Below are 25,379 nucleotides of genomic sequence, written 5' to 3'. Positions count from 1 at the left end.
CCTACGAATTGTAAGTATGCCCTTGTCATCGTGGGGTCCCTGCTCCTGCATCCGTCTCTAATTTTCCTACTCTGTATTTCTTAGCTCATGTATGTAATCTTGTATGTGTGTGTAAGTTCAGGCATACGCCACACTATTAGAAAATACACCTTATTGATTGAATAATTGTAGTCTGCCTCTTTGTCACGTGAGTCTCTGGAAAAAGGACCTTGGTATATATTGGTTAGATCCGTGCTAAACTTAGTTCTGGACTGTTAAACTAATTCCCCATTCAAATAAAAGAGCAGTTCCAGTAACACTGTGGTGCATGCCCTGACAACATCCAGATTACAGTAATGCAATGCACTCTACATGGGGCTGCCCTTGAAGACTGCCTGGAAGCTAAAATTGGTACAGGATACTATGGTCAGAGTGTTGACTAGAGTGGATCATAGGGACCATATCATTCTAGTCTTTTCCCCATTTGCTTCCAGGCTCAGTGTAAAGTGCTAGCACTGAGACCTTCAAAACCCTATACAGCTTGGGACTAGCCTAACGTAGGACTGCCTTCTTCCACATGAATTTACCTGCTGACTCCAATAATTTTTGAAGGCCCTACTTCAAATATCTCTGTCATCTGAGGTGGCAACCTGAGAAAGGGCCTCCATGGTCTTGGCATCAAAACACTGGAACTCTCTCCCAAGGGAGATTCGTCTGTCTCTTTGTTGTCTTTTGCCAGGCAGTGAAGACTTTTTTTGTTTAATTTGGCTTACCTCCTCCTTCTTGGTTTTGCTGTTGTGTTTATATGTTTTAATTGAATTGATTTGTTTATTAATTTAAATACTGTTTTAATGTTCACATTTTCATGTTTTCATGTTTGCTGCTTTGGGGACCCTACGAGGGTGGAAATGTGGCATTAAAATGTTTTAAATAAGTTGCATAACATAAATAATAATACCTTGATAGACCAATGGTCTACTCAGAATAAGGAAACTTCACATGCGACTTACTTGCTAAGGAACAAGGTTATTAAGAAGCACTGCTGGCTGTTAGATATGGATTTCCTCACATTCAGAATGTACACAAGATGCTTGAATAAGGCAGGAAACCCAGGCTAGCACCCAGAGCGAACCAGTCTCCCAGATCTCTAGCCCTCGCCACCCCCACTAGTCTGCTGAGGAGCACTTCTGCTGGAGAACTCCAGTTCATTGCAGAAAGTTCTTGTGCAGGTTTCAGGGCACATGCATGAAGATAAGATGGCAGTGATAGCCAAAAATCCTTCTGCTCCATTGTGGCTCAACAAATGAACAAAAAAGAGACATATAATTCCTTAAGACACGTTCCAGTGCTAGGATTACCAGGATGCAGCCTGGAACCCCCAGAACTATTGGCTGGAGAAGGGAACCAGCCAACATGCAACACCACTTCAGTTGAAAACTGTAAGTGATGTCATAACATGGGGGGGAGCACTTTAGGATTCACAGAAACTCTATGGTTAAATCATAAGAGTTTCTGGCAAATTCTACAGTGTCCTCCAGTGTGCTGCCATTTTTCTCACATTGGCCTTTGAAGTGCCAGCAGGCAACACTGAGGTTTGCTGGGAGGTTTCCTACTTTCGCAGGACACATGGCAAATCTATCCAGTGCCCATACATATTAACTTGACTACTGCTGATAAGATAGTTCAGGGCAGGGCTTGGATGCAAAATATGGAGAAGTAGCAGAATAATTAACTTCTCTTGGTTTGCAGTGATTTGGGGAAAGCCATCAATCTCTGTGTTTGGGGTGTCCAGCATGCCCAGTTTCCAGTGGCAAAAAAAGCTCATTATGGTGGGTGATGGGTGGTGTATTTCATAGCTATGCATAACATTTGTGCGGAGTACTGGGCATCACAGCTGTTTTACAAAAACTGAGAATATAGTTTGGGATTCTGCTAATGCTGTCCAATGGCTGTACATATCAAGAGAGTAATGGAGGACATGCTGTTTTTCATGAAAATGTTTGTGTCGTCCTAAGCAGAGTCTACTGAAGTCTATTGGTGGGCTTAGAAGGGTATAACTCTGCTTAGGATTGCACAAAAATTTTCATGAAAAACAGCTTGTCCTCTGTTAGAGGAATGCTATTAATACTTATCACTGATTCTCTGAAGAGGCTTTTTTTCCTGGGCCATGTGAATTTCTAACAAGGTATAGATTGGAAATAGTTTAAGTATGTTTCACTAGTAGCAGAGCCTGTTGTCTGAAAAAAATACAACGAGCTCTAGCAGCGGGGCCTTGAAGACAGTGGAGAGCGAGTCCCCCCCCCCCCGCAGCCTTCTTGCCACCTCTGCGGTGCATTGGAAGGGAAGAGTTGGGAGGAGACACACCACATGGCCTTCCAGCCACCTCAACAGTGCATTGGGAGGGATGCGCCACAGCAGCTGTGAAGACGGCGAGCCTCAGCCCCCCAACATGGTAGCGCCGTGCTGCGCCTTCCCACCAGCTCCACAGTCCCCCAGAGGCCACGGCACGGAAGCTTGGCACAGACCCCGCCACGCCATGCCGACAACTCACTTTTATCCTGGTGCATGCACATCCACAGGCCCCTCAGTGCGCCTGTGCCAGGATAAAAAGTGAGTTGTCACCAATACGGCTCGCCTTTTATGGAGTAAGATAATATTTCCAGTCTTGATATTTGTTCTGACCATTGCTTTAGCATAATTAGTGTTTGTATCTTCTAGGATGATAACTTGTGGTACTCATCAATGCTGTGGTGACAAAGTACAGAAAACCTTACTGAAATATAAGGTTTCTCTTGGCCTCCTTTTCTTTTATTTGCTACTGGCTACTTCTGACAAAGGTAAGCTTTTATTTCCCACATCCATCAAAACATTATCTGTGTAAATGTCATTGTCAGCTGGATTTTTAAAAGTCAGATTAATTGTACTCTTCCAGAAATTAATAGCTGTAGCAGGTATTTGTAACAATACTTTCAAATGACTAAATCTACATTTAACAGATGATAATAGCCTTTTATGATGGGGTTTACAGGGGGAAGCATCCAAAAACACACATTCAGGGCAACTCCCTGCCTCTTGCCAGAACTGCTGTGTTTATGAGAGGTGGAGTTCCAGCAGAACGCATGCCCAACTTGTAGGACTGTCTTTTAAAGGACAGAGAAGGATGCCAAATGCCACCCTCTCCAAGCCAGATGAGAGGAGAGACAAGCAGCAACTGGCTGTGCTTAACCGTCTCCCTCTGAGGCTGTACGTGGTGCCCAAGGGCCAATGCAGCTGGGAAAGCTAGGCTGGGAACCCCTTCCAAGCTCTGCACCCTTATAATCTAAGGTAGGAAACTTACATGGTAGCTTTGAGCAAATCATTTTTTTCCTGACTAGCCCGTCCCATAGATCTGTTATATGAATTCAAGAGCCAAGCCAGATTTAATGCTGGGAGAGCATTGAATGGACCTCCCAAGCATTTTTTAAATTCATAAATAACAACTGCAGGAGGCCCAGTTCAGAGCAAGGCCAGAGCATGGGGAGATGCAACTGTTTCCCCCAGCACTCTGTTTCCTCCTCCTCAATCCATCATACTGCATATTTATCCAATAGTGGGAAACATACAGTGCAATCCTAAACTGAGTTATTCCAGTCTAAGACAGTTGATTTCAATGGGCTTAGACTGGAGTAACTTTTATTAGGATTGTACTGATAATATAGTATCAACCTGTATGTTCCTTGAACAGGACAAATAGCAGTTCTAAGGAGCCATTTTAGGTTGGGAAAGTGGTGCTGGAGAAAGGGATTTAAAAAAACAAACAAACCTTCTCTCCTGTGCTGTATTCCTGATCCCAATTGGGATCCCTGGGGCTAATAGCAGTTTTAAAAACACTCAGGAGATCCTAAGCCATGCTAATTATATTGCCCTCGGAAGGAACCACAGCTATAGAGCATGCGGTGATTCCTTAAAATGGCAGTCCCGTCCCCACTCCTCAGCAATAGCAACTCCCAGTCTGGGGACTCTCCACCCCATCCGACACAGGAAATCAAAGGAACAAACTGCGCTTAACATTTTACACAAGTTTGTCAAAGGAACTTGCAGCCATATTGCAACAGCAAGTCCCCAGTGGTGATTCCATATAAAAGTGCTGCAGGAGTCCTATTTGAATTGGCTTACTGTGCAGGAGGAGGAGGAGGTACTCCTGCTTCCCCTCCCCATGCTGTCTCCAGGGTCCCATACAGCCAGGGTGGTATCATTTGACACTTTGGGGTGGGGGGCTGCACATGCACAGAATGCTTGTGGGAAATGACACGAGGGAACAGGAGCCTTCCTACTCTCGTGCCATGCTTCCCACTCACTTTGGGTTTCTATGATGCTTTTATATGGAGTTGCCACTGGGACTCACAGCTGCAATATGGTTGCCATTCCCCCTTGGAAACTTGTGCAAAACGAAAGGGAGACTTTGGTCCTAACTAAAGTATAATTTAAAATGTTAACATTCAACTTAACCAATCTACATATTTTAACATAACATGAAATGTGTTTGTAGTGGGTTGGACAAAATATTTGTAGGATATAGAAGGTCCATTATAAATTATATTCTGAAATTATTGTTTACATGGGCATTACTGAACCTAGCTTGTATATCTATAAAAATTGCATGTGTGGTTTATTAGTGTTTGTTATTCATGGTGCTTAAATTGTACATCCTATTGCAAACACTTTGAAATCAGAGTAAGTAAGGCACTTCTGTCAGTGGAATAAACTCTTTCTGCCTCCCCCCACTTCCTGCTGCAGCCCACTGATCTCCTCAAAACCATGATTCTGGGGGACAAGGCATGGGGCCTTTAGGGACAGCATGGGAGGCAAACCTGGGGTCTGTAGCAGGAAAAGGTGAAATTGCCACGCTCTTCCTGTTAGCAGAAAATTGAGTCTGGAATGGATCTGACCCATACATTTCTTGTTCTCCACCCTCTCTACACTATTGACTAGAAAGCAAATTCATGATTCATGGAGGATAGTTCCATTAATAGCTACTAGTTAGCCATGGCGACTAAAGGGACTCTCCATATTGAAAAGCAGCAGATTTCTGAATTCCAGCATCAGAGGCAACATTTGTTGCCCTTCCAGGGCAACCAGTTGACTGCTGTATGAAATAGAATACTGGTCTGCATGAATAATTGGTTTGATTCAGCCGGGCTCTTCTTATATTCTAATACATTCTCCAGATAGAACACTGTGAATGATGCAGCCCAATACTGGCTCTATGTGTAGCCTATCACCCCTCTTTTGAAAAATAAGAATAGATTGTAAGGTCAGGGAGATACATCAAGAGATAATGCCAGTGTTTGGCTGGGCCTAATGTTACTTTCTAACCTGGGGCAAGTAGAATGGTGAGAAGAAGGTGGGCACAGTCTGCGGCTTTCTTCTTCCAAATTCACAAAGTAACTTCCTTCCAGGTTCTCTGTATAAATGATTCAAATGGAATGTCAGTTCAGTAGGAGTTTGTTTACATAAGAAGTGTAACTCAGCAGCATTTACAGTGCAATCTTAAGCAGAGTTACTCCAATCTAAACCCATTGAAATCAAGGAGTTAGACTGGAGTAACTGTGATTAGGATTGCACTATTAGAGTTTTCCAATCAGTTCTAGTGCTATTTTAGACATGAGTATTTTGCTTGGTAGGGTTTACATCCCTAGATTATGCTTGAAAAACCTGATTTCTTCAAAGATCAGATACACGTTTTCTTTAAGTAGATTGCTATTTACAATACTTCACCTCCCTTCAAGTGTCTCTGTGTTGGGACTTTCTGTGGATACAGATCTGAGCTGACATGTATAAATGCATAAAATAGATTGGTAGCTGTGAACAATGATGTTGTAGAGTGTAGCCAAGTTGCAAGTTAGGGCAACAGTCAAAAGAAGCGATATGCACCTGGCCTTGGGAAAGGAGGGGTTTTGTTTGCTCTTCTTTCTGTGGTAATTCCCACTAAAGAGCCGCTTGACTTTGTGGCACAGGAAAGTTCAGAAACAACTACACACACAAACACATACACAAATCCATGTCTGCACGGTTCACCTGCTGTGCCCCTATATTACCAATATTTTGGCCCTCTTGTGTCAGTGTTGTAAATTTAAGACATTCTGTGAATTTCAAATACGGTTTGTTACAAGGTAACATGAATACATATGCAGAAATCCACAACAATGCTGTATCAGCTGGTACTTTAAATATAAAATTATTAATAAGTGTTGGTTTTTTTCCTTTTAGCTCAGGATGGTTTCTTAGGACAGTACAGTGCCGTGTTTAATACTGCATGTAATGATGTCTGGACTTTGTCACCTGGAATTTTTGTGCCTGCCCTTAAAAACTTCACAGTTTGCATTTCCCTGAAACTATACACTACCAAAAATCCTTGGACTGCATTTGTCTACAACAAGAAGGAACTTAATGGCACACCATCTGGAAGTAGCTATGAACTCGGACTTACAGGAAAGCATGACAAATTGACTTTTTGGGTGTTTGGCAATGAAATAACTTTGGCAGAGGGACTGGATGAGCGCACCTGGAATCAAGTATGCATAAGATGGAGAAGTGAACTGGAGGAAGTGAATTTATATATAAATGGCCAAGAGAAAAAAACTGAAAAAATAGCAAATGGAGTTCTTCATGCAGATGGGCAGCTTTTACTTGGCTGCTCAGATATGCCAGACGTGTCTTCATCTTCTCTAGAGGGAATGGTTGGTGAACTGTACATGTTCAGAATGTGGGCTAAAGCAGACATAAATCATACTCAAGACTGCCAAGATGGCACCATTATACGCTGGAGAAAGGAGCATTGGGTCCATAATAAGACAGCACGTCATAACAGCTCTTTGCCTTGTGGTAAGTAATGTGTCATTATTTCTGCTTGTGGGAACATCACAGCTTTATGTATATAGAAGCTATTTCCAAAAGCCTCTAAAACATTTTAAGTCCTATACTTTGCTGGATGGGTTAGCCCAATCCCTGGCCCCTTTCTTTCTAATGGACTCATTGACCCTGTCAGCAGTTCGTTTGCCTTGTTTCCTTTAGGCGACTGTTTCCTAACCAGGGTTCCATGGAAAATTCCAAATATCCCGCCTAGTTATTAAGATTATGTAAGATGACTATATATATATATGCACTGTCCACCACTAACTTTTTCTGGCCTGTAGATATTTTCATAGTTACAAGTACCTCAGAATTTGAAAAACTGATTTAGGGATTCCTCAATGGAAAAGGGTTGGGAAACACTGCTTTAGGCAATGTTCTTCCATACTGCATTGCTTTTACTATTATTCCATTCAGCTTGAGGCACCAGTCTAAAAGCCTTTGGCCTGTGGAAACATGTACTGGAAACTCTTTAAATTTATCTCCCTATTATGGGAGATTAGAAAAATTTAAGATTAGACATTACTCTCCCCTGATTTATTTACATCTAGGATAGCAATCTGAAAATACACCTAAAAATGAAACATTGAACTAATAGTGCATATTATCAGACTTAATCTAATCTAAAGCCATTGGTTTCGGTTGATTTAGACTGGAGTAACCATGCAGAAGATGGCACTGTTAAAAAATTATAACATATTCTGTAAAATTTTCAGATTCAGCAGGAGGGAAGGGGAGTGAGGCAGGGAGGGGTAGTGAGTAGCCAATCCATGCAGGAGCTCTCCTTGTCTGCCTGGCTTCTGTGAGTGACATTGGTTCAATTGGGCCAAGTTGCAACAGTGTCCTTTGCTTCGGTTTGGTTTGGGTGGCATTCTCTGTTCTGGCATGATTTTCTGGTTTGATGTTGGTCCCCTTGATTCACTTTGGTTCTGGGATGAATTCCATCCATTTCCTTGCTTCAGTTTGGTTCTGTTGGGATTCCTCTTGCATTTGGGAGTGTGCCTTTGGCCACTGGCAGTCTTGTCCCTGTGTGTTTCTGCCTGAGAGCCTGCTTGGAAATGTTTCCCTATAGGAAACAATGGAGAGTGGCTGGGGATACCTGGTTCAGAGGCCCATAGGATTAGACCCAGGGTCCAATCTTCCTGAAATTTGGCTGGTCTTTAGAGGATAGTCATGTTCCCAAAGGGTATAATGGGGAATGACTGGGGCACCTTCAAGGACCATAGAATTGGATCCTGGGATCTAATCTTCCTGAAACTTGGGGGGGGGGGGGTCTTTAGGAGACAGTCAGGGGTAGGTTCCCTGCAAATTCACAGCTATCCCGCAGATAATTCCCCCTAGAGGGAATAATGGCCAAATCTGGGATTCTCTGATCTGTCTTAAATGAATCAGAGAATCTTCCCTGGATTTCAGGATTTTTGGATTTTTTGGAATTCTTAAAACCTGGATCCAGCTGTGTTTGTTAATCAGTGAGCTCACTTAGCTATAATAATTTGTCCTGATAAATCTTTCAATGACAGAGCATGTTCAACGGAGCAGAAGTGAATCTACTAACAGCTATGTGTTCAGCATAGGTGTGCAGGAGTGCAGGAAAAAATGCAGAAAAATGTTGAGTTTTAACTCAAAACTGTTTAAAGCATCTCCCCTTGTGCTAGTCACTGAGATAGTAATTTGGTGTCTACATCACAGCAAAATTTAAGGATCGCTGCACTTAAATTGCACTGTGTTAGTACTGCACTCATGACCTACAGTAATTTCTGGAAATAATGTGTCACGCAATCCTATGTAAATTTACTCAGAACTAAATCCCACATAATAATTTCAGCCTAAACTTTCTCTAAATAACTTTTGTTTTGAATTTGACTGGTTCATTATGAATGTGGCCAAGGACGTTAGCAAAAAAAAAAAACTTTAATGTATGAGTCTTTCCCTAGTTTTTTGGGAATGTAATACCCTCAGAATTAGGATATCTCTCAGATCTAAAGGGAAGGGCAGGAACAGTTTTAAGACAGTTTACAGTTTGAACTGAAGAGAATATGAACAAGAGTGAGAGATCTGTGAGTTGGCTGAAGTTTAAGTACTTGCTAGGACATAACCCTATTGGACCCAATGTAATTTATTCCCTAGTAAAAATATTTAAGATTGGGTTGTACTTTATCTAGTTATCTAGTCCTTAGATCCTAATAGATTTGCCAGGCCCCCTGGGGCTGAAAGTGGGGGGTGGAGGTTGTTGGGGCAGCATGCCGGTGGAGTGTGTCATTATGAATATGATATGGGAGTGTTCCAGAGTGTGCAGAAGTGCAGTCCAGAGTTTCCACCCCCATTCCCACGCCTTTCCTCCCCTGCTGGTCCAGTGAGAGGTGGCAAGGGACAGAGGCTGAAAGCAGGGGATCCCCTGCCCCCACTGGGGGGGCTGGTAACCTTAGATCCTAACAAGCTCCAAAAGCATCTCTTTGCATCTGCCAAGGCTTTTCTCTAAGTATTAACCAATTCAACATTTTCATGGTTTTTACTCCAGTCCTCTAAATGTATCCTTTGTACTTTATTTCTAGTCTACTGTGTGTTACTGGCTGATCAAGCAAGTCTGAAGAGGTTTTTGCCTCAGAAGAATAACTCCCTCAATTAACGATGGTTGTTGTGGGTTTTCCGGGCTGTATTGCCGTGGTCTTGGCATTGTAGTGGGGTTGAGCTGAGTCATCCTGTAAGAGTTTCCCAGGGTGCGGAATGCTAATGGCGGGAGGCTTCACCCCTCCTGAGTAGATACAAATGACCTACATCTTTTCCACACTGTGACACTGAGAGATCTCTGTCTTTTGGTGCTACACCTCTGAAGATGCCAGCCACAGCTGCTGGCGAAACGTCAGGAACTACAATGCCAAGACCACGGCAATACAGCCCGGAAAACCCACAACAACCATCGTTCTCCGGCCGTGAAAGCCTTCGACAATACATCCCTCAATTAACTTTACATCTGTTCACCAGTAGAGTCCACTACCAGTGCTGTTGGAGCCACCATGGGCCCCCAGACAAAAATTCCATATGGGTTCCCCATATAAAGAAGAATGTGCTGTTGAGTCTCAGCCAATTCATGGCAACCGCAACCAGAGGGGTGTTTAAGGCAAAAGATGAGCAAAAGTGGTCTGCCATTGCCTTCCTCGGTGTAGCAATGCTCCTCACCTAAAGCAAGTATCTTAAAACAAATCACTTGGTTTTCTGTTACTGAGAACAGATTAATAATTGTAATGTTTCCTGACAGTTCCACATTATCGACGATTATTTATGTTAGCCAGACTGTATGCCATTCCATCAGGAGAATTGCTGGAACGCTTAAATAAGGTTCCCTACTCTCTGCCAATGCAGCTCTGGCCAAATAGACACTCTTCAACATTGTCTATTTGAATTCAATATCCTAAACGTGGCAAGAGACAGCTGGATCAAACCCTATATCCAGGATCCAGGAAGTATAGAGGATAATCTAAGTCTTCTTTTAGCAGGGGTGGATTTTAGTACTACTTTAGCAGTAGCCAAGTTTCTCTCCCAATTGGTTAAGGAAAAAACTTATTAAATTTTTAATACTATATAGATTATATATTAAAAACTTTTCCTTTTAATTCTAATTCTAGTGTGGCACTGCTCAGAGACGAATAGGCTGCATGAGCAGTATCTTTAAAGTAAAGTAATAATAATTGTAATAGGACACAGTGCAAAGTGGAGCAAGTGGAATGAGGAAGACTCCCCACCCAAGAGCCTAGCCAAAACACTGAAGCACACTAGCAGTTAAATATAGGTGAGATACAAGTTACTGGGGAATGAGCCCATTGAATAAAGTGAGTCATCAGTCTCTCAAAAAGTACTAAACTGAAAAAAAAAACCTATTAAAATATTTCTACCAACCCAAAACAAAAAAGCAAAATCACAGCAGCATGAAGATGCTTGAAAGGGGAAGGAAAATTGGGGAGATGTGAAAACTTGGTTTTATCCTGCAGGGAGGAGGCAGGTGAGCCAAGTCTCCATGTGCTGTTTTCTTCCTGCACCTGCCCTAACTTTAGAAAGTGATTCTAGTCCTGGATGCCAAAATCCAACTAGCTCCAGCTCCTCTCCCATTCCTTCTTGCTGCAGCTGCCTCCGTAAAGAGAATTAAAAAAAGAAGAAGAAGCAGGGCAGACTGGGCAATTGCCCTACCCCTGGAAATAATTTACAGAGTGGCCCAATCCATGCTTCTGATCAGGTTGAAGGTACAAATCAACAGAACTGATGAGATCTTTGGGGAACAATCCTAAACAGGTCTCCTTAGAAGTAAGACTCATTTTATGGAATGGGGCTTACTTCTGTTTCACTTGCCGGTGTGCTTTTAAAAAATTTAACATATAATATGTGCTGTTTGATGATGATGATGATGGTGCGCTTATATACCATTCTTCTGGACAGATTAGTGCCACACTCAGAGCGGTTAACAAAGACAGTGTTGTTATTATCCCTGTAAGTGTGCTCCTACTGGATAGTTGGTTCCACGTATGTTTAATATGTCATGTAAATTTACTTATATTTTGTCCAGCATTGTTTTCCGCTCTGTATTGCATTTTTGCTTTGTTTTCACATTTCTGCAATTCTATTGTGTTGTTTACTGAATGACCCAGCTGTTGATCGTGTTGCCCCTCATGGACCTGTCCACCTCCATAATCTAATAGCCTTTTAAAGTCTTCTAAATCAGTAGATGACAACAACAACATTCGATTTATATACCACCCTTCAGGATGACTTAATACCAACTCAGAGCGGTTTACAAAGTATGTCAGTATTATCCCCATAACAATAATCACCCTGTGAGGTGGGTGGGGCTGAGAGAGCTAAAAGCTGTGGCTGACCCAAGGTCACCCAGCTGGCTTCAAATGGAGGAGTGAGGAATCAAACCCGGCTCTCCAGATTAGAGTCCCACGCTCTTAACAACTACACTAAACTGGCACTATAAGCCCTCTCTTATAGTAGTTTATTCGATGAATTGATTATGCAGCACGTGATACAGTCGTTCTTTCTGGCTGTCCTGAGCGCCAGGTTAGTCATGGGTGAACTTTGACAGTGAAGCAGAAAAAAATTCTCACTCTTTATTGTCTTCACATCATTCAGTAGTTTTTACTCCTCCATAGTTACATGGTTTATTTATCTATATAAACTTTCATAAACGTGTAAAAGGAGCTTGAGTAGCTTTCCTCATCTTTTTCCAACCAAAGTGTTCCTGCCAAAAATGCCCTTCTCTTCTATTTATTAAAGGTTCTTAAAACTCCCTTGTTCTCTTTGTAGATTCCCTGTATCAAATACTCAGTTTGCACTATCTGTGCTTCTTAATATTTCTCTTTACAGCCACGTGCCTAATTTCGTAATTTTATATTTACACACACCACACACCAGTCCAGAGGGAGGAAGCCAAGCAGCATTTTAATCCTTTCCTGGCTTTTAAAATCAGGAAGGAGGAAGGAACAGAGAAATCAGCCTTTTAACCCTTGCCTGGCTTTTAAAGCCAGGAGGGAGGTAGCGGATGAAGCAACGTTATGACTCTTTCCTAGCTTTGAAAGAAAAATGAAAGTGGAACAAGCACGAAAAGTACATGTTTTCCCCCAGAACTCCTCCACTAATTGCCTCTCCAGTGGGCAAGGGACAGCCCAATCAGCAAATACAAGGACAAGGAGAGGTGGGGGGGGGTGGAACGGGGGTCCAATATTGCAACATTATGATGTAGGCACAAAACTTTTTTTAAAAAAAGTGACATCAGCTGCAGCCCCCACAAATGGTGGTTTCAAACAGGCACATCTCATTTCATCAGCAGACATCAAATCACCTCAAGGTCATGTAGTGCAGAATGCCAGGAGCCCAAGCCAATTCTGCCCTGATTGGCGTGAATATGCAGAGGTACTGGCTTAAAGTAAGCTGTGCGGAAATGTCCTATATCTCTTCAAAACAGTTAGACCATCTTTGTGTAGCTTTATGGGGTATATAGCTCCTGATTATCAGAAAATCAGAAATATGTGTTGCTGCTTTTAAGGTTATGGGGCCTGGAGGTTACCATTTTGTTCTTGAAATTCTAATATTTTGTTTCAAGTTGGCTTGTGTAGAAGCTCACACATGCTTGTTATAATAAGTTGATTTCAAGTTCAAGTCCTGATAGCTCTGACTCCATGTATACTATCATAGCAGCAAACTGAGAATCTGAACATGTTTATCTCAACTTTGTTCCCTTTTTAATTCATGTGACTTATTTTTAGCATATGTATTCTGTGTATTAATTTGAAGCCTACAATCTCAGTAAGTGCTCAGAAATGGCACCTACATGAGCGGGGATGGATTGAACATTTCTTCCGTGGTTTCTCTACACTTGGTACAAAACTGTGGTTATCATTTCTCCTGACTATATTAAAAACATTATTAAAATTAATGACTGTTGGTCAAATGTGGGAAAATTTGCAAAACAATAGAAAAAATGAAATTCGCAGCTAGATCTGAAAACTTTAAAAAAAAGGGAAAAATTCGTATTCAAAAGTGCAATCTCACACATTTGTAGAACTATGGGGCCTTTATTTACTTACTTACTTACTTACTTAGTATCTCATTTTTCTCCCCAATGTTGCTTACAACAATACTGTGAAGTAGATTTGGCTATGAGTGTGTAACTGGCCCATGGTCACCTAGCAAGAGTGGGGATTCAACACCTGGGTCTCCCTGACCTCAGTTCAACCTTCAAAGCTCTTTGATATTATGCTTGAAAGCCTCTGATATTAGGTTTGAAATTTCTTCAAATATCAACACTGTATTGCAATTTAGCATGCTTTATATCTTCAAGTACCAATCATTTATCTAGTTTCTCAGTGCACCCCTCCCCCCAAGTACTGATGCTTAAATCTGCTAATCTGGGGCACTTTGGTAAAAAACAGATGTCTGTACAAATTTGAGGCACCCCCCAGGCTTGCACAAAAATCTGGAAAGTGCAAAAACGTACATGGTGGGGGGGCTTAAAACCACACAAAAACGTGTACACAAAAGCTTTTTCTGCACATGCACAGAAAATGCACTCACCTTTTCCTCCATCAGTCAGCACTGCAGTGTGCCAACCCAGTCTGGCCCCAGGCAGAACTCTGACAACCTATGGCAGCCCAAGCTGGGCCCCAGGCTGCAGTGTAGCAGCCCAGAGGTGACCTGAGAGGTGCAAAGGGGAAGGGTATTCGGAGGGTGTGTATGGCAGTCAGCCCCAATGTTCTGCCTGCCTGGAAGTACACTGGATGGGAGTGAGTGAGCAAGGTGTCTCAAGATAAGGAGGACTGATACTTCTGCCCCTCACATAGGGGAATTGTGGATAAAGACGTACCCTGAGTCAGGCTTATCTTTTGGGTTCAGTCAGGATTTGGGGGTGTCAGGGTAGGGTACGATTCTTGTTTTAATGAAGTAAACAAATGCTCTCTTTGAAGGGTCAAATCTAACTGGTTTGTACTGGTTCTGAGACCACGGCCGTCGTCACACGGGCATCTCTTCCATTAAATTTACAGCATATAGCGTCCTACCTGTTATCGGCACAGTAAGGTTTCTTTGGGTCACCTAACGGCTCTTCGCGCCACCAGCTGTCCACACCGAAGCACTCTGTTCTGTTCTCTCTAACCGTGCAGAAGCAGCTCCTCCCCCCTTTTTAAAATTATTCTGGCGTTTAATTCTGCTATAACGGAATAACAGCATATAAACATTCCGTTAGAGCAAAACATTATGACCCTTTTGTTTTTCCAACTTTGAAATTATATAAATAGCCCTTTGCCCACAGAAAACTCCCTGTCTGACGTGATCCCCATCGCTGAAGACTCTGCCATGGCGATTGAGTCATTTTTACTTCAGCAGAAAGTTTGCATTGTGTTATGTCGTTATGGCGTTATAAGGACATAATAAAATTTAAAAAAGGGGAGTCGCGGGAAGAAATGGATTCTGGGATTGAAGGGAGGGCATAGGGCGTTGCGAGGCGAAATACATCGATGTGAGGCATTCACACTGAGGCACAAAATAGCGCGACTATCAAGCACAAAGCAGAAGAGAGAAAATCGCTACAGTGTTGGAATAAGGTGGGTGTTTGCCGGGAAATAGCGCCATTTTAGCGCTAAATAAAAGCCAGTGTGACGACGGCCCATGTTCTCTAAAAGTTAAGAGAGCAGCCTCGAACCTGAGTAGAAGTCTGTCAGCAGTGATTATTCGGTGAGAGGGAAAGGAACTATTTTCTCCCCTCAGCTTTTGAGTGTGTGTCAATTTAAGATCAGGAGGATCAATTGGTAATCTTCCAGTGGGGATAGCATAACTGGACTAGGATCTGGAAGAACCAGATTTGAATCCCTGTTCTGCCATGGAAGCTTGGTGACCTTAGGTCAGGCAGTCACACACTCTTAGCCTAATGTACTTCAGAGCTGTTGCTGTGAAGATAAAATGGAGGACCGGAGAACGATGTGATCAGCTTTGGATCCCAGTTGTGGAGAATGGTAGAATATAAATGAAGTAATAAATAATTAATATAGCTGAAGTTTGGGGGGCAAATAAAAGGTAGGTTGGCTAGTGGTGGGAAGGAGAGAAGGAAGCAGGAAAAGGGAAGGATATAGGGGTTACCAGGAGGAGTAAAAGAGGAAAGAATGTGGAGAAGGGCATGAGGGGAAAGTGTGGGTTCCTCATGGCAAAGGTTGGCCTGCCTGAGGAGCCAGCAATGCAAAATGGGTCATAGTTTTCTCAGGTAGAGGCTGCCAGGGAGGGGAGAGAAAGTTGGAGATTGGAAGTCAGATAAAGGTAGGTCGGCTGGTGGGTGGGAAGGAGAGAAGGAAGCAGAAAAGGGGGAGAAGTTTACAGATTAGAATTGCATCATTTTGTTTCTAGGCATGATGTCACATGTCACATGATGTAGTAAAATAAATGTCATTATTTGCTTTCTACAAAAATCATTGATGAGCTGAAGAACAACCCTGCTCAAGTGATACAAGTTACAGTCATCCTTTCCCAACACTATTCATGTGTTGTCCTTACAGGATAGAGAGTGTGTAGTCCAGGATTAAGGAGAAGAAACCACTGGTGTTATATACGCTGGAGCATGCCTACTGTAGCCAGTTCTTAGTACAGATGTTAGAGCAAACCACACTGAGCCCACAAGACATTTGGCTCTTTGCTACCTGCTACATACTTTCTCCAACTGGTAGTAAGGCAAGAGGCATTGAATTGGCCCACAAGCCAAGTTCCTCTACCACATGGGACATCTGTTAAATTTCTATCAAAAAACTATTGAAGTCTCAAAATCTTCATTAAGAAAATTTGGACAACCCAAGTGCTATTTATAAAATTAACTGTGGTGGTTGCAGAGTCCTTTCTTGATGAATAATACAAAACAGTATGTTTTTCCAATAATGACTACATTCACCCATTGGTGGAGTGTTCTTTTTTTACATGGAAACTGGCAGAAATAATTCAGTAATGAAGAAAACATGTGTGAATAGACCAAAGCAATGCTTTTCAATTATTTTAGATATATTATGCATAGAGTTATAGTGCCCATTTTTGTTTTTAAATACAAATTATCATGAGTACAGTCACATATTCATGATTTGCCATGCTTTTCAAGTTGGCTCTTGCTTTTTAAAAAACAACAACCCTGTTTTTTTAAAAAAATAGTTTTATTTCAATTATTAACAAAACTATTTACAATATGAAATACAACATGGGTAAATTGTAAATTGTTAAAAACAACCCTGTTTTGTGGAAATAATTTCTTTTAGAATTGTGGCAGATGTTCTGAACTCTTCTTTTACTCTTTCACAGTGTCTAAATGTGGTATCTGTAAAGGTGCTAATCACTTGCTGAGTTGTCTGGTGAAATACAGAAGTCTTTTGGAACGAATAACATTCAAGCTTTTGTTGTTGGCCATGGAAAATACCACGGTTTCCTAAAACTCCTGGAAGTTGTGTGTGATGTCTTTCTTAAGTGAGCAATATCATTAAAGCAGATCTTGATTTTTTTAGCATGTCATAAAATATCAGATTTAGACATCTGGCTGAAGAAAGAAACCAGTTTTTATCAGCAGGGAAGTGTGAAAATAATCCAGTTTTGTGCATTTAAACTGAAGTTTTCTATCAATAACATGAAACTATAATCATTAACATAGTTCTATTATTTGCCTGGGAAATGGGAATGAAATAAACAAGGTTTTAAAGGCAGAGCAGAAAATTTGTGATTATGAGGTGCAGTAAAAATTTGAGATGTTTCAATTTGTGAATCTTGAAGCTAGGAGGAGACTGAATATTACTCTTATTTTGCAGTCATTCCACTGGCTGCCTATCAGCTACCAGGCTCGATTCAAAGTATTGGCTATCACTTACAAAGCCTTTAATCACCTTTGTCTGGCATATCTATGGGACCACCTCTGTCCCGATGTTCCTCCATGGCAGCTTTGCTAAACTCGACAGGGCCTTCTGCAGGTGCCATCTTGCACATGGGCAAAACCAACAGCTACCCGTACACGTGCATTCTTTTGGTGGCCCCTCCCTATGGAATGGCCTACCTAAAGAGGTTGGGTGTCAGTCTATGGAGTTCAAGTCACTCTGATTTAATCTCCCACCCCTTGCACCAAGAAATCCAAAGTCTCTTGAATCAAAGGTTATTTATTGAGAGAGTATATATTCAAAGTACAAGTGTCCATAGGTAATCCAAAGGCTAAGATAGCTTCTGGCTGTACACAAAACCCTTGTTGAGAATGACGTGTTAATGGCTTGTTACAGTATATCAAACCCTCCAGTCCATCACCCCCCCCCCCTTGCCTGCCCAGTTAGTATAGAAGCTGGGAATGTGAAAGTAACTGCTCCAAGGTCGCTGCGGGGAGCTATCTCAGATAAGATTGTCTTGGGAACCGAAGCTGCTCCTGTGAACCTGCACACAAAAACAATACTGGAAAAGTACAGCAAATGAGAAAGCAAGATGGAAGTGCTGTGGGTCACAGTCCTGACATTAGGGAAGCTCCCACTCTCCTGGCTTTTCGAAAACTATGCAAAACTGAATTATTCAAGAGTGCTTTTTACTCAGATAAGAGTACCAAAGTGGTACCAAAGAGATGCATAAGGATAGATTAGATATTCTGCTTGTCTACCATCTGCCTAGTGCCCAGTTAGCATCCTTTCAGAGTTGGCAGAGAGTGTCCTGGATGTGGTGCTGGAGATTTTTCTGAGTGACTTAAATGTTCCAGGATCTCAGCTTCCTTGTCAGCCCTGGGCCTCTCTCAAATAGTGACAGCCCCACACATGAAAGAGGCCATGCCTTGGCCAATTTTTTACACTGAGCCTTTGAGGGCTGCTTTCAGGATTGAAGATTTGGCTTCAGCTGTGTTCTGACCATTGCCTACTGAAAACAAGGGTGCATATATTCCTGACACCCTGCAGAAAAGGGAGGAACCATCAAAATGGATCCTTCTGGATTCCAAAATGCTGTGGGTGGGAGGTTTTAAAATTCCATTCACATGCTCTGTTCAGTCTGCAATGAAATCCTTGAAATGATTGACAAGATTGCTCCTTATTGACCTCTCCCACCCTTTGGCAGAAGCCAGCCCCGTGGTTTACCACAGAGATGGGTGATCTAAAGAGGGCTGGAAAATGTCTAGAAAGACACTGGAGGAAAACTCATGCTGAATCTGATAGGGAGTGCTGCAGAGCCATTGGAAGGCCTGTGAAGCGGCAGTGACAACCGCAAAGAAATGTTATTTCTCTGCAATCATTGTATAAGTTGGTTCGTGGCCATTCCAATTGTTTAATGTATTTCAACATCTTCTGACTCCTAGATCTGAATGTCTGCTGCCTCAAGAACAATTAGCTGTGACATCTTTGCAAAGATTTTTTGCTGATAAAATGGTACAAAAACACTCTGATCTGGATACAAGCTCTAGTATAGATGAGGTAGAAAATATGCCTATGAACCATTTTGACCCACTTACAGTGAGAGATATTGACAGGATCCTGGCATCTGTGAAGACCATTCCTTGTGTACTGGGCCCTTACCCATCCTGGCTTTTAAAATCGTGTAAAGACCACATAGTTGAGCCCTTGATGTCTATCATAAACCAGTCACTAACTCAGAGCACCTTCCCTTGGCCACTCAAAGAGGTGGTCATACATCCACTACTTTAAAAACCATTCCTAGACAAAAATGATGCCACCAGTTATTGTCTTGTCTCTAACCTGCCCTTTCTGGGCAAACTGATTGAGAGAGCAATAGCTGATCAACTGACCAACTCTAGATCTTCTTAGATCATTCTTGTGCTCCGGACCCTTTTCAGTCTGGTTTCAGGCCAGGCTATGAGGGGAAACAGCTCTGATGGCTTTAGTTGATGACATCCACCTGAATATGGACAAGGGCCATGCTTCTTTGATACCCCTTCTGAACTATCTGCAGCCTTTGGTACAGCAGACTATGCCATCCTGTCGAGTCATTTGGAGACAGAAGTGGGTACCAGTGGATGTGCCTTGGATTGGTTTAAATTTTTCCTTGTAGAACAGTCTCAAAAGGTTGCTGTTGGTAGCTAGCTTACTTCGGTATAGTAATTATCTTGGGGGGTTCCACGGGGTGCATTGTTATCCCTCATTTTATTTAACCTCTATGTAAAGCCTTAGAAGAACAAATTGTAGCTATGAAATGTCATCAATATGCAGATGACACCTTGCTCTATATCTCACTATCCAAATTCCCTGGTAATGCAGTAGAAGTCCTAAGTTGCTGTCTGACAGCTATAATCAAATGTTTGAAAGCAAACAAACTGAAACTGAATCTAGATAAGACAGAAGTGATGCTGGTTGGGAAAGCAAATATCTTGAAGGACATTGTGCTTCCCACATTCAACAGGGTTCTGTTGACCTTTGCAGATTCAGTCCTAGGGGTTATACTAGATCCAGCACTGCTGCTAGAGAAGCAAGGAACTGCAGCTGCAAAAAAGGCTTTCTCCCAACTCAGACTATCCTGGAAAATGAGCCCCTACTTGACTATATAAAACAGAAAGAAAGCTTCAGCATGGTTTATGCACCATGTTACTTTCTATACACATTTGTCATTTCTTGGTAGTGATTTCCATGATGGCAACAGCATTTTTGAGCTGCTGTGATTGTTGGAATTGGTCTGCCAAGAAGCAATGGCTGTATCTGTGCAGAACTTGTTTCATACAAGACCTTTGAGAATTCATGCTCAGGGAGCATCATGTAGACTGGATCTCAGTCCTGCAAAGAAAAGAGTATTTCAAAGTAGCAATCTTAGCAGATTCGTTGTACCATAGAGAATTGTTTATCCTTCCAGGTTCTTCAGGAAAATAAACATTCTGTGAATATTCTGTAAGTTGTTTAAGACACTGATACGAGTAGCAAAACTACTTTGCTAATACTTGCAAAGATTGTGTTATCAAGCCTTTCATATTTTACCAATTGGGAGAACTTGGACTAAACTTCTAAGCTTGTTTAAACAAAATGAAACAAAGAACACACCTGGGTATTTCCTTGTATAGAATTTACACCTAAATAATCACCTTGCCAGGCTTTGGTACTGATTAAATTGGATCTGGGACTTTCTGTCTTGCTACAAAAGTCTGCCTAGATGTACGTCTGTCAAGTATAAACAGGGTAGTGGGGATTTATATTAATTTCAATATTTCTCTTACTGCTTTCTTGAACTCTTCCTTCTCCTTGTAGAGGGCTTAAAGTTGCTAGGTTCAGTACATTAATTAAACCACAAACAAACAGTTTCCCAGAGACAGGCTCCAAATCTAGAACTGACAGTCACAATAGGAAGTGTAAGTGTAAGGAAATAAACACGGACAGAAAATTTTGAAATCTGTAAAACAGGTGGCTTCATGTGTACTTGCTGTGTTTGATGGATGTTAAGAAATGCCACTCCCCCTCCCCCCCAAGATTTGGTTTATTTGGACTCTGAAAAGTGAAGGTGATTTGCAGCACAAACCTCATGCAGGGTTACTCCAGCCTGTGTCCTTTGATTTCAATGAATTTGGAGTGCTGTAAGGCATGCTTGAAAACTACAAGGGAGTTTACAGCTTCATTCTGAAATTTTGTCTGTTAAGCTGTTCTTAGAATAACTGGCTGAGCAGGTCCTTGATGTATTATTGTGCATTAAAGGATTACAGCTCCAAAATGCCAAAAACAAGCTATGCAGAGTACTGAAAAGAGGAAGAACTGAAGAGTTCAATATTTGAGTATGAGATTTCCTGTTAGTACTGGGTGTAGTAATAAAACGCAAAAAAAGGGGGGGGGCTAATCTGAGAGGTGGGTTTTTATAGTGCAAATACGGGGTTTTGCTATATATCCTTTTGGAATATATATAGAATATTGTCACGAATAGCTGTCAGAGCCAGTCATTGGTGCATCAATATTATTCTACTTGGCACATTTTAAGGAAGCAAGAAACTGTCAGAGCTTTCTGTACCATAGCTGGTATGCTGTTCCAAAGTGTGTGTGCAGCCACTGAACACCAGCACACACAGGCTGCAGCTCAACAGACCTTCCAAATACAGGGAGTATTCAGAAATGAAGTAGGTACATGGGGAAAGGCAGTCCATAGGATAGGCAGATCCCAAGCAATGAAAGGCTTTAAAGGTAACAACCATCATCTTGAACTCTGTCAAGAGGCAAATGGGCAATCATTTGAGAGGAAGCGCCAGCGTGCCTAGCTGCAATCCTAAGAATCTTTTCTACGAGTAAACTCCTCACAGTAACATGAGACTTTCTTATGAATAGGCCTGCTTAGGATTCCTCCCATTGTGAAGTATGTGTAACTTTAAATGTGACCGCAAGAACTTGGTTGTGTTTCCCTCTCAGAAGATGCTGTAACCATAGTAAACAACACCTTGTGAAATGCCCCTCTTTGGTACACGTTTCATAAAATGAAGGGTCCTGTATCCTCTTTTACATCTGGTTATTCCAGACATTAAAGGAAAAGGTGGATACCTGCACAAAAATATATTGAACTGGACCCCATGATGTAAATTAGGTTTAAAGGTGGGCTTTGAATCTGATAAAGTTGAAGACTATGGTGTTAGAACTTGGCTTTGTTGTCCACCGATGTCCAGTGGGCTAGCCATGTTAATCTGTTGTCACAAAAACAGAGAGTCCTGTGGCACATATTTATTGTAGCAGAAGTTAGGTTTTATATAGAAGTCTAGAAATTTGTCAAATATATGAAGTCATCCATCCATCCATCCATCTGTGATGCATAGCAGGGTATGAGTCATATTTTTATGTGGAATGCAAATGAACACAAGATTCACACTTCCACTAATTTTAATGGTCTTAGAAGTTTACTTAGGATGGCACTGTTGTCTAGTTTTGAAGTTTCGCTCTTAGTGTGGCATTTTGATAACCAAAGAACCTTTTATTCCTTAATAAGCCTGCTAAACGCCTCCTCCGTCTTCATACTGTCTGCCTTCTTAATCACAGCATTGCTGATAGTTGGAAATTGGTCCAGTAATTACTTGCAAGTAGAGAGCTGATGCTAACATAGAGAAGTTCTTTCTCAGTATATCTTCAGAATAAAGCTTTTGCTCAATACCTTTATGTTTCCATATCTGTGATATCATTCAGACTTTTTATTGTAATCTTAAAGTTCCTGTGTGTAAAAACCAATATGCATTGCATTAAGATTTTTAGTTGCAATGTAACATAAAACACCAAATATTATGACATTTGGTGTAGTTTTTGTTGTTGTTTTACAGTTTCAGACAACTGCTATTTATATAGATAGATACTGTCAATTTATTTTGCTTATGTTCACATTTGGAATAATAGTTACTGAAAATGCTTGCTTTTAAATCTGAAGGAATAAATCTACGAACAGTTTTTCTACATTTTCTCAAGAATCAACCTAGTTTTAAATATAAGAGTATTTTTATTAATGCTGTATACTTTTCCATTATATGTATGCCAATTTCTTCTGTTTTTAATAACCACTACCAGTACTGTGTTGTTCCAGTTTCAGAATTTTCTTTGCATGTGTAGCTTTAAAAAAAACAGTTCAGCATTGCCCTCTTGTGGTGATATTATAAAATAACGCGTTAGGCTGCTTCCATGCTGGTTTCTCTCCAGATTTGCTTCCGAACTGGAGCAGGGTTTTTTAATGTGTGGAGATTTCACATGATGTTATGCTGTTTCCCAAAACTGCTTTGCATTCATCTCAAAGAGCTCTGTGTATACCGTGTTAGCATGATGCCTGGAAGGAACTGTACACACTTTCCTGCCATGCAAAGGTCCTGCCCACATTGTCAGCATTTCCCAATTTTTAGCCTCTCCTGGTCCCCATATTCCCAATTTTTTTTCATGTATACCACTATACCAATCTATTGGCATATATCTATTTCCATTTCTAATGTTAATTAAATTGTTATGTACTATAGCATAAATGTGAAGAAAAGAATACAATAAAATAGGTGGCCAATCTTAATGGATGCTGTGACAACCGTGTCCCCCTGCATCCAGTGCAGAATCTTTATGGAGCACATGTGGAAGAGAAAAAACTGGGGAAAAGAAACTGCAGAAAATGCCTACATGTGGAAGCACCATCAACAGTGTGCACGCTTCTGCATTCATGGTGGTACAATGAAAGCAATGTGGAGGATCCTTATTGTGTGGAAGCAGCCTCAGACAAGAAGGAGAACTGTCACAAAAACATTTTCATTTAGCCTAACAAATTTATTGAATTGTTCATTCTGTAGCTAATGCTGAAAATGCCCGGTCAGGACTGCAAGCAGCTCCAGTAACAACCCCTGGTAAGACAAAAACTTTCTTGTCTGTTTCTTGTTGTTGTTGTTGTTGTTGTTTTATTTTGTTTTGTTTTACAAAGAAAACAGTGGATACAAAATACCAGCATAATTGCAGGTGCAGACCAAGACAAAAGCTGTTTCTCATATGTAATGATTATAAACTATGTCTGCTGTCTGTTCAGTTTAAAACCTGATCTTACAAATTGTTCACATCTCACTTGTACAGAATATTCAAGATAGGACAGTGAAATATTGCAGCTGCCATAGAGATGTGAAGATGTGAAAAACAATTAGAACAAATATGAAAAAAATATTTTTCCTCCTGAAGACTGTTCCCCCATTTTTCCAATGGAAAACATTGGGTGATGGGGGGGGGGGGGCATTGAAAAGAAACTCTTACTCATTTTATTCTCTTTGGGATGAGTGAAATGCTTTTTAAGACATTCTTTTATTCACACAAAATGTATTGCAGTCAATTTTTGGCAAAGTGGTGGGAAAATTTGGAAAGCAGGGACAAGGTGTTCGATGTCATGCCAGTGTATTCATAGAATGGGTTTTATGGCTGTTTGGACAAAAATAAACTTTCAACTAGCAGCTGGCACAAACTGTTACTAGCACTTTGGGGGAATATTTCAAAATGAAATTAGTTTTCTGCAGGGTTTTTTTTCTGGGAAAAGAGGTGGCAGAACTCAGTGGGTTGCCCTCGGAGAAAATGGTCACATGGCTGGTGGCCCTGCCCCCTGATCTCCAGACAGAGGGGAGTTGAGATTGCTTTGCATTCATTTTATGAAAACACCCAGAAGGGTCAAGCAGTCATGAAATGCAGGAAGTACAGGTGAAATATAGTTATGTAACATTTAGAATCTAATCAAGAAAACCAGAAACCATTCATTGTCTAACCTAGTTAACACATGTAATGGGTGGGAAGTCACAGGTTTTATTAAAATAGTCACAGTTGTAAATAAAATCCTAAGTCCTAGTTCAAGGGTAATCAAAGGTCTGGAACCTTTGAATAAATTTATTCGAATTAAAAATGTGGCTCTCTTAACAAGCCATGTACACCCCACATTTTACAGGTATATCTTAACACAATTATTAACTTATTATATTTTTCTTGATTATGACATTTCAGTCTGTTTCCTCTGCATTTCTTGGCCAGGTCCCCCCCCCCAAACCTACAATAAAAAGGTTTGCAAAATTTGTGCCCACTCATAACACCTGAAGAATTGGATTCTAGTCTACAAATACTTATGCTGGAATAAACTGCTAGAAAACACCTGTTTATTTTTGTTATAACAAGCTACCCATTTAGAACTCCAGTCATGTCTAAATATATGTTATGCTTTTCATTTCATTTGCATTTTAAAAATTATTTATTTATTTACAGCTGATTCATCCATTGTCACTTTTCTCACCTACTCTAACAGTGCTACAGGCAAGGATTCATAAATATTTTTGATACATTTATTTTTAAATTACTTCCCCCTCTTAATTTTGACATTTGTATTACTTTTATGCTTTTTTTTTAGATTCATCATCATTTGGAACTTTGTCTTCTGCAGGTGAGGATTGTTTACACAGAAAACGTCATGTATATAAGCTGTGTAACTGGTTACTTTTAGTTTTAATAAAAACAAGGCTTATATTTAATAAAAGCCAAAATAACTTGATACAAATTCTGATATGCAAAGCATTTGATTCTGTTTAGTCCCAGGCAGCT

The 25,379-nt window shown here is 41.0% G+C and overlaps 1 protein-coding gene across 1 annotated transcript in view; it reads left to right on the top strand.

The window, feature by feature from the left end:
- ADGRG2 (adhesion G protein-coupled receptor G2) overlaps positions 1 to 25,379 on the top strand; it is a 79,436-nt gene that overhangs the window by 10,337 nt on the left and 43,720 nt on the right. Inside the window, exons 2-6 of the mRNA XM_054974265.1 lie at positions 2,698 to 2,816; positions 6,229 to 6,843; positions 23,612 to 23,665; positions 25,047 to 25,094; positions 25,189 to 25,221. Coding sequence (XP_054830240.1) covers positions 2,699 to 2,816; positions 6,229 to 6,843; positions 23,612 to 23,665; positions 25,047 to 25,094; positions 25,189 to 25,221 — 868 coding nt within the window. The 5' untranslated portion in view covers position 2,698. The remainder of the gene's footprint in view (positions 1 to 2,697; positions 2,817 to 6,228; positions 6,844 to 23,611; positions 23,666 to 25,046; positions 25,095 to 25,188; positions 25,222 to 25,379) is intronic.

Source organism: Eublepharis macularius, chromosome 3, assembly GCF_028583425.1.
Source record: "Eublepharis macularius isolate TG4126 chromosome 3, MPM_Emac_v1.0, whole genome shotgun sequence".
Lineage (NCBI taxonomy): Eukaryota > Metazoa > Chordata > Lepidosauria > Squamata > Eublepharidae > Eublepharis > Eublepharis macularius.
The sequence above is the reverse complement of the archived record's forward strand: the minus strand, read 5'-3'. Positions and strand labels throughout refer to the sequence as shown.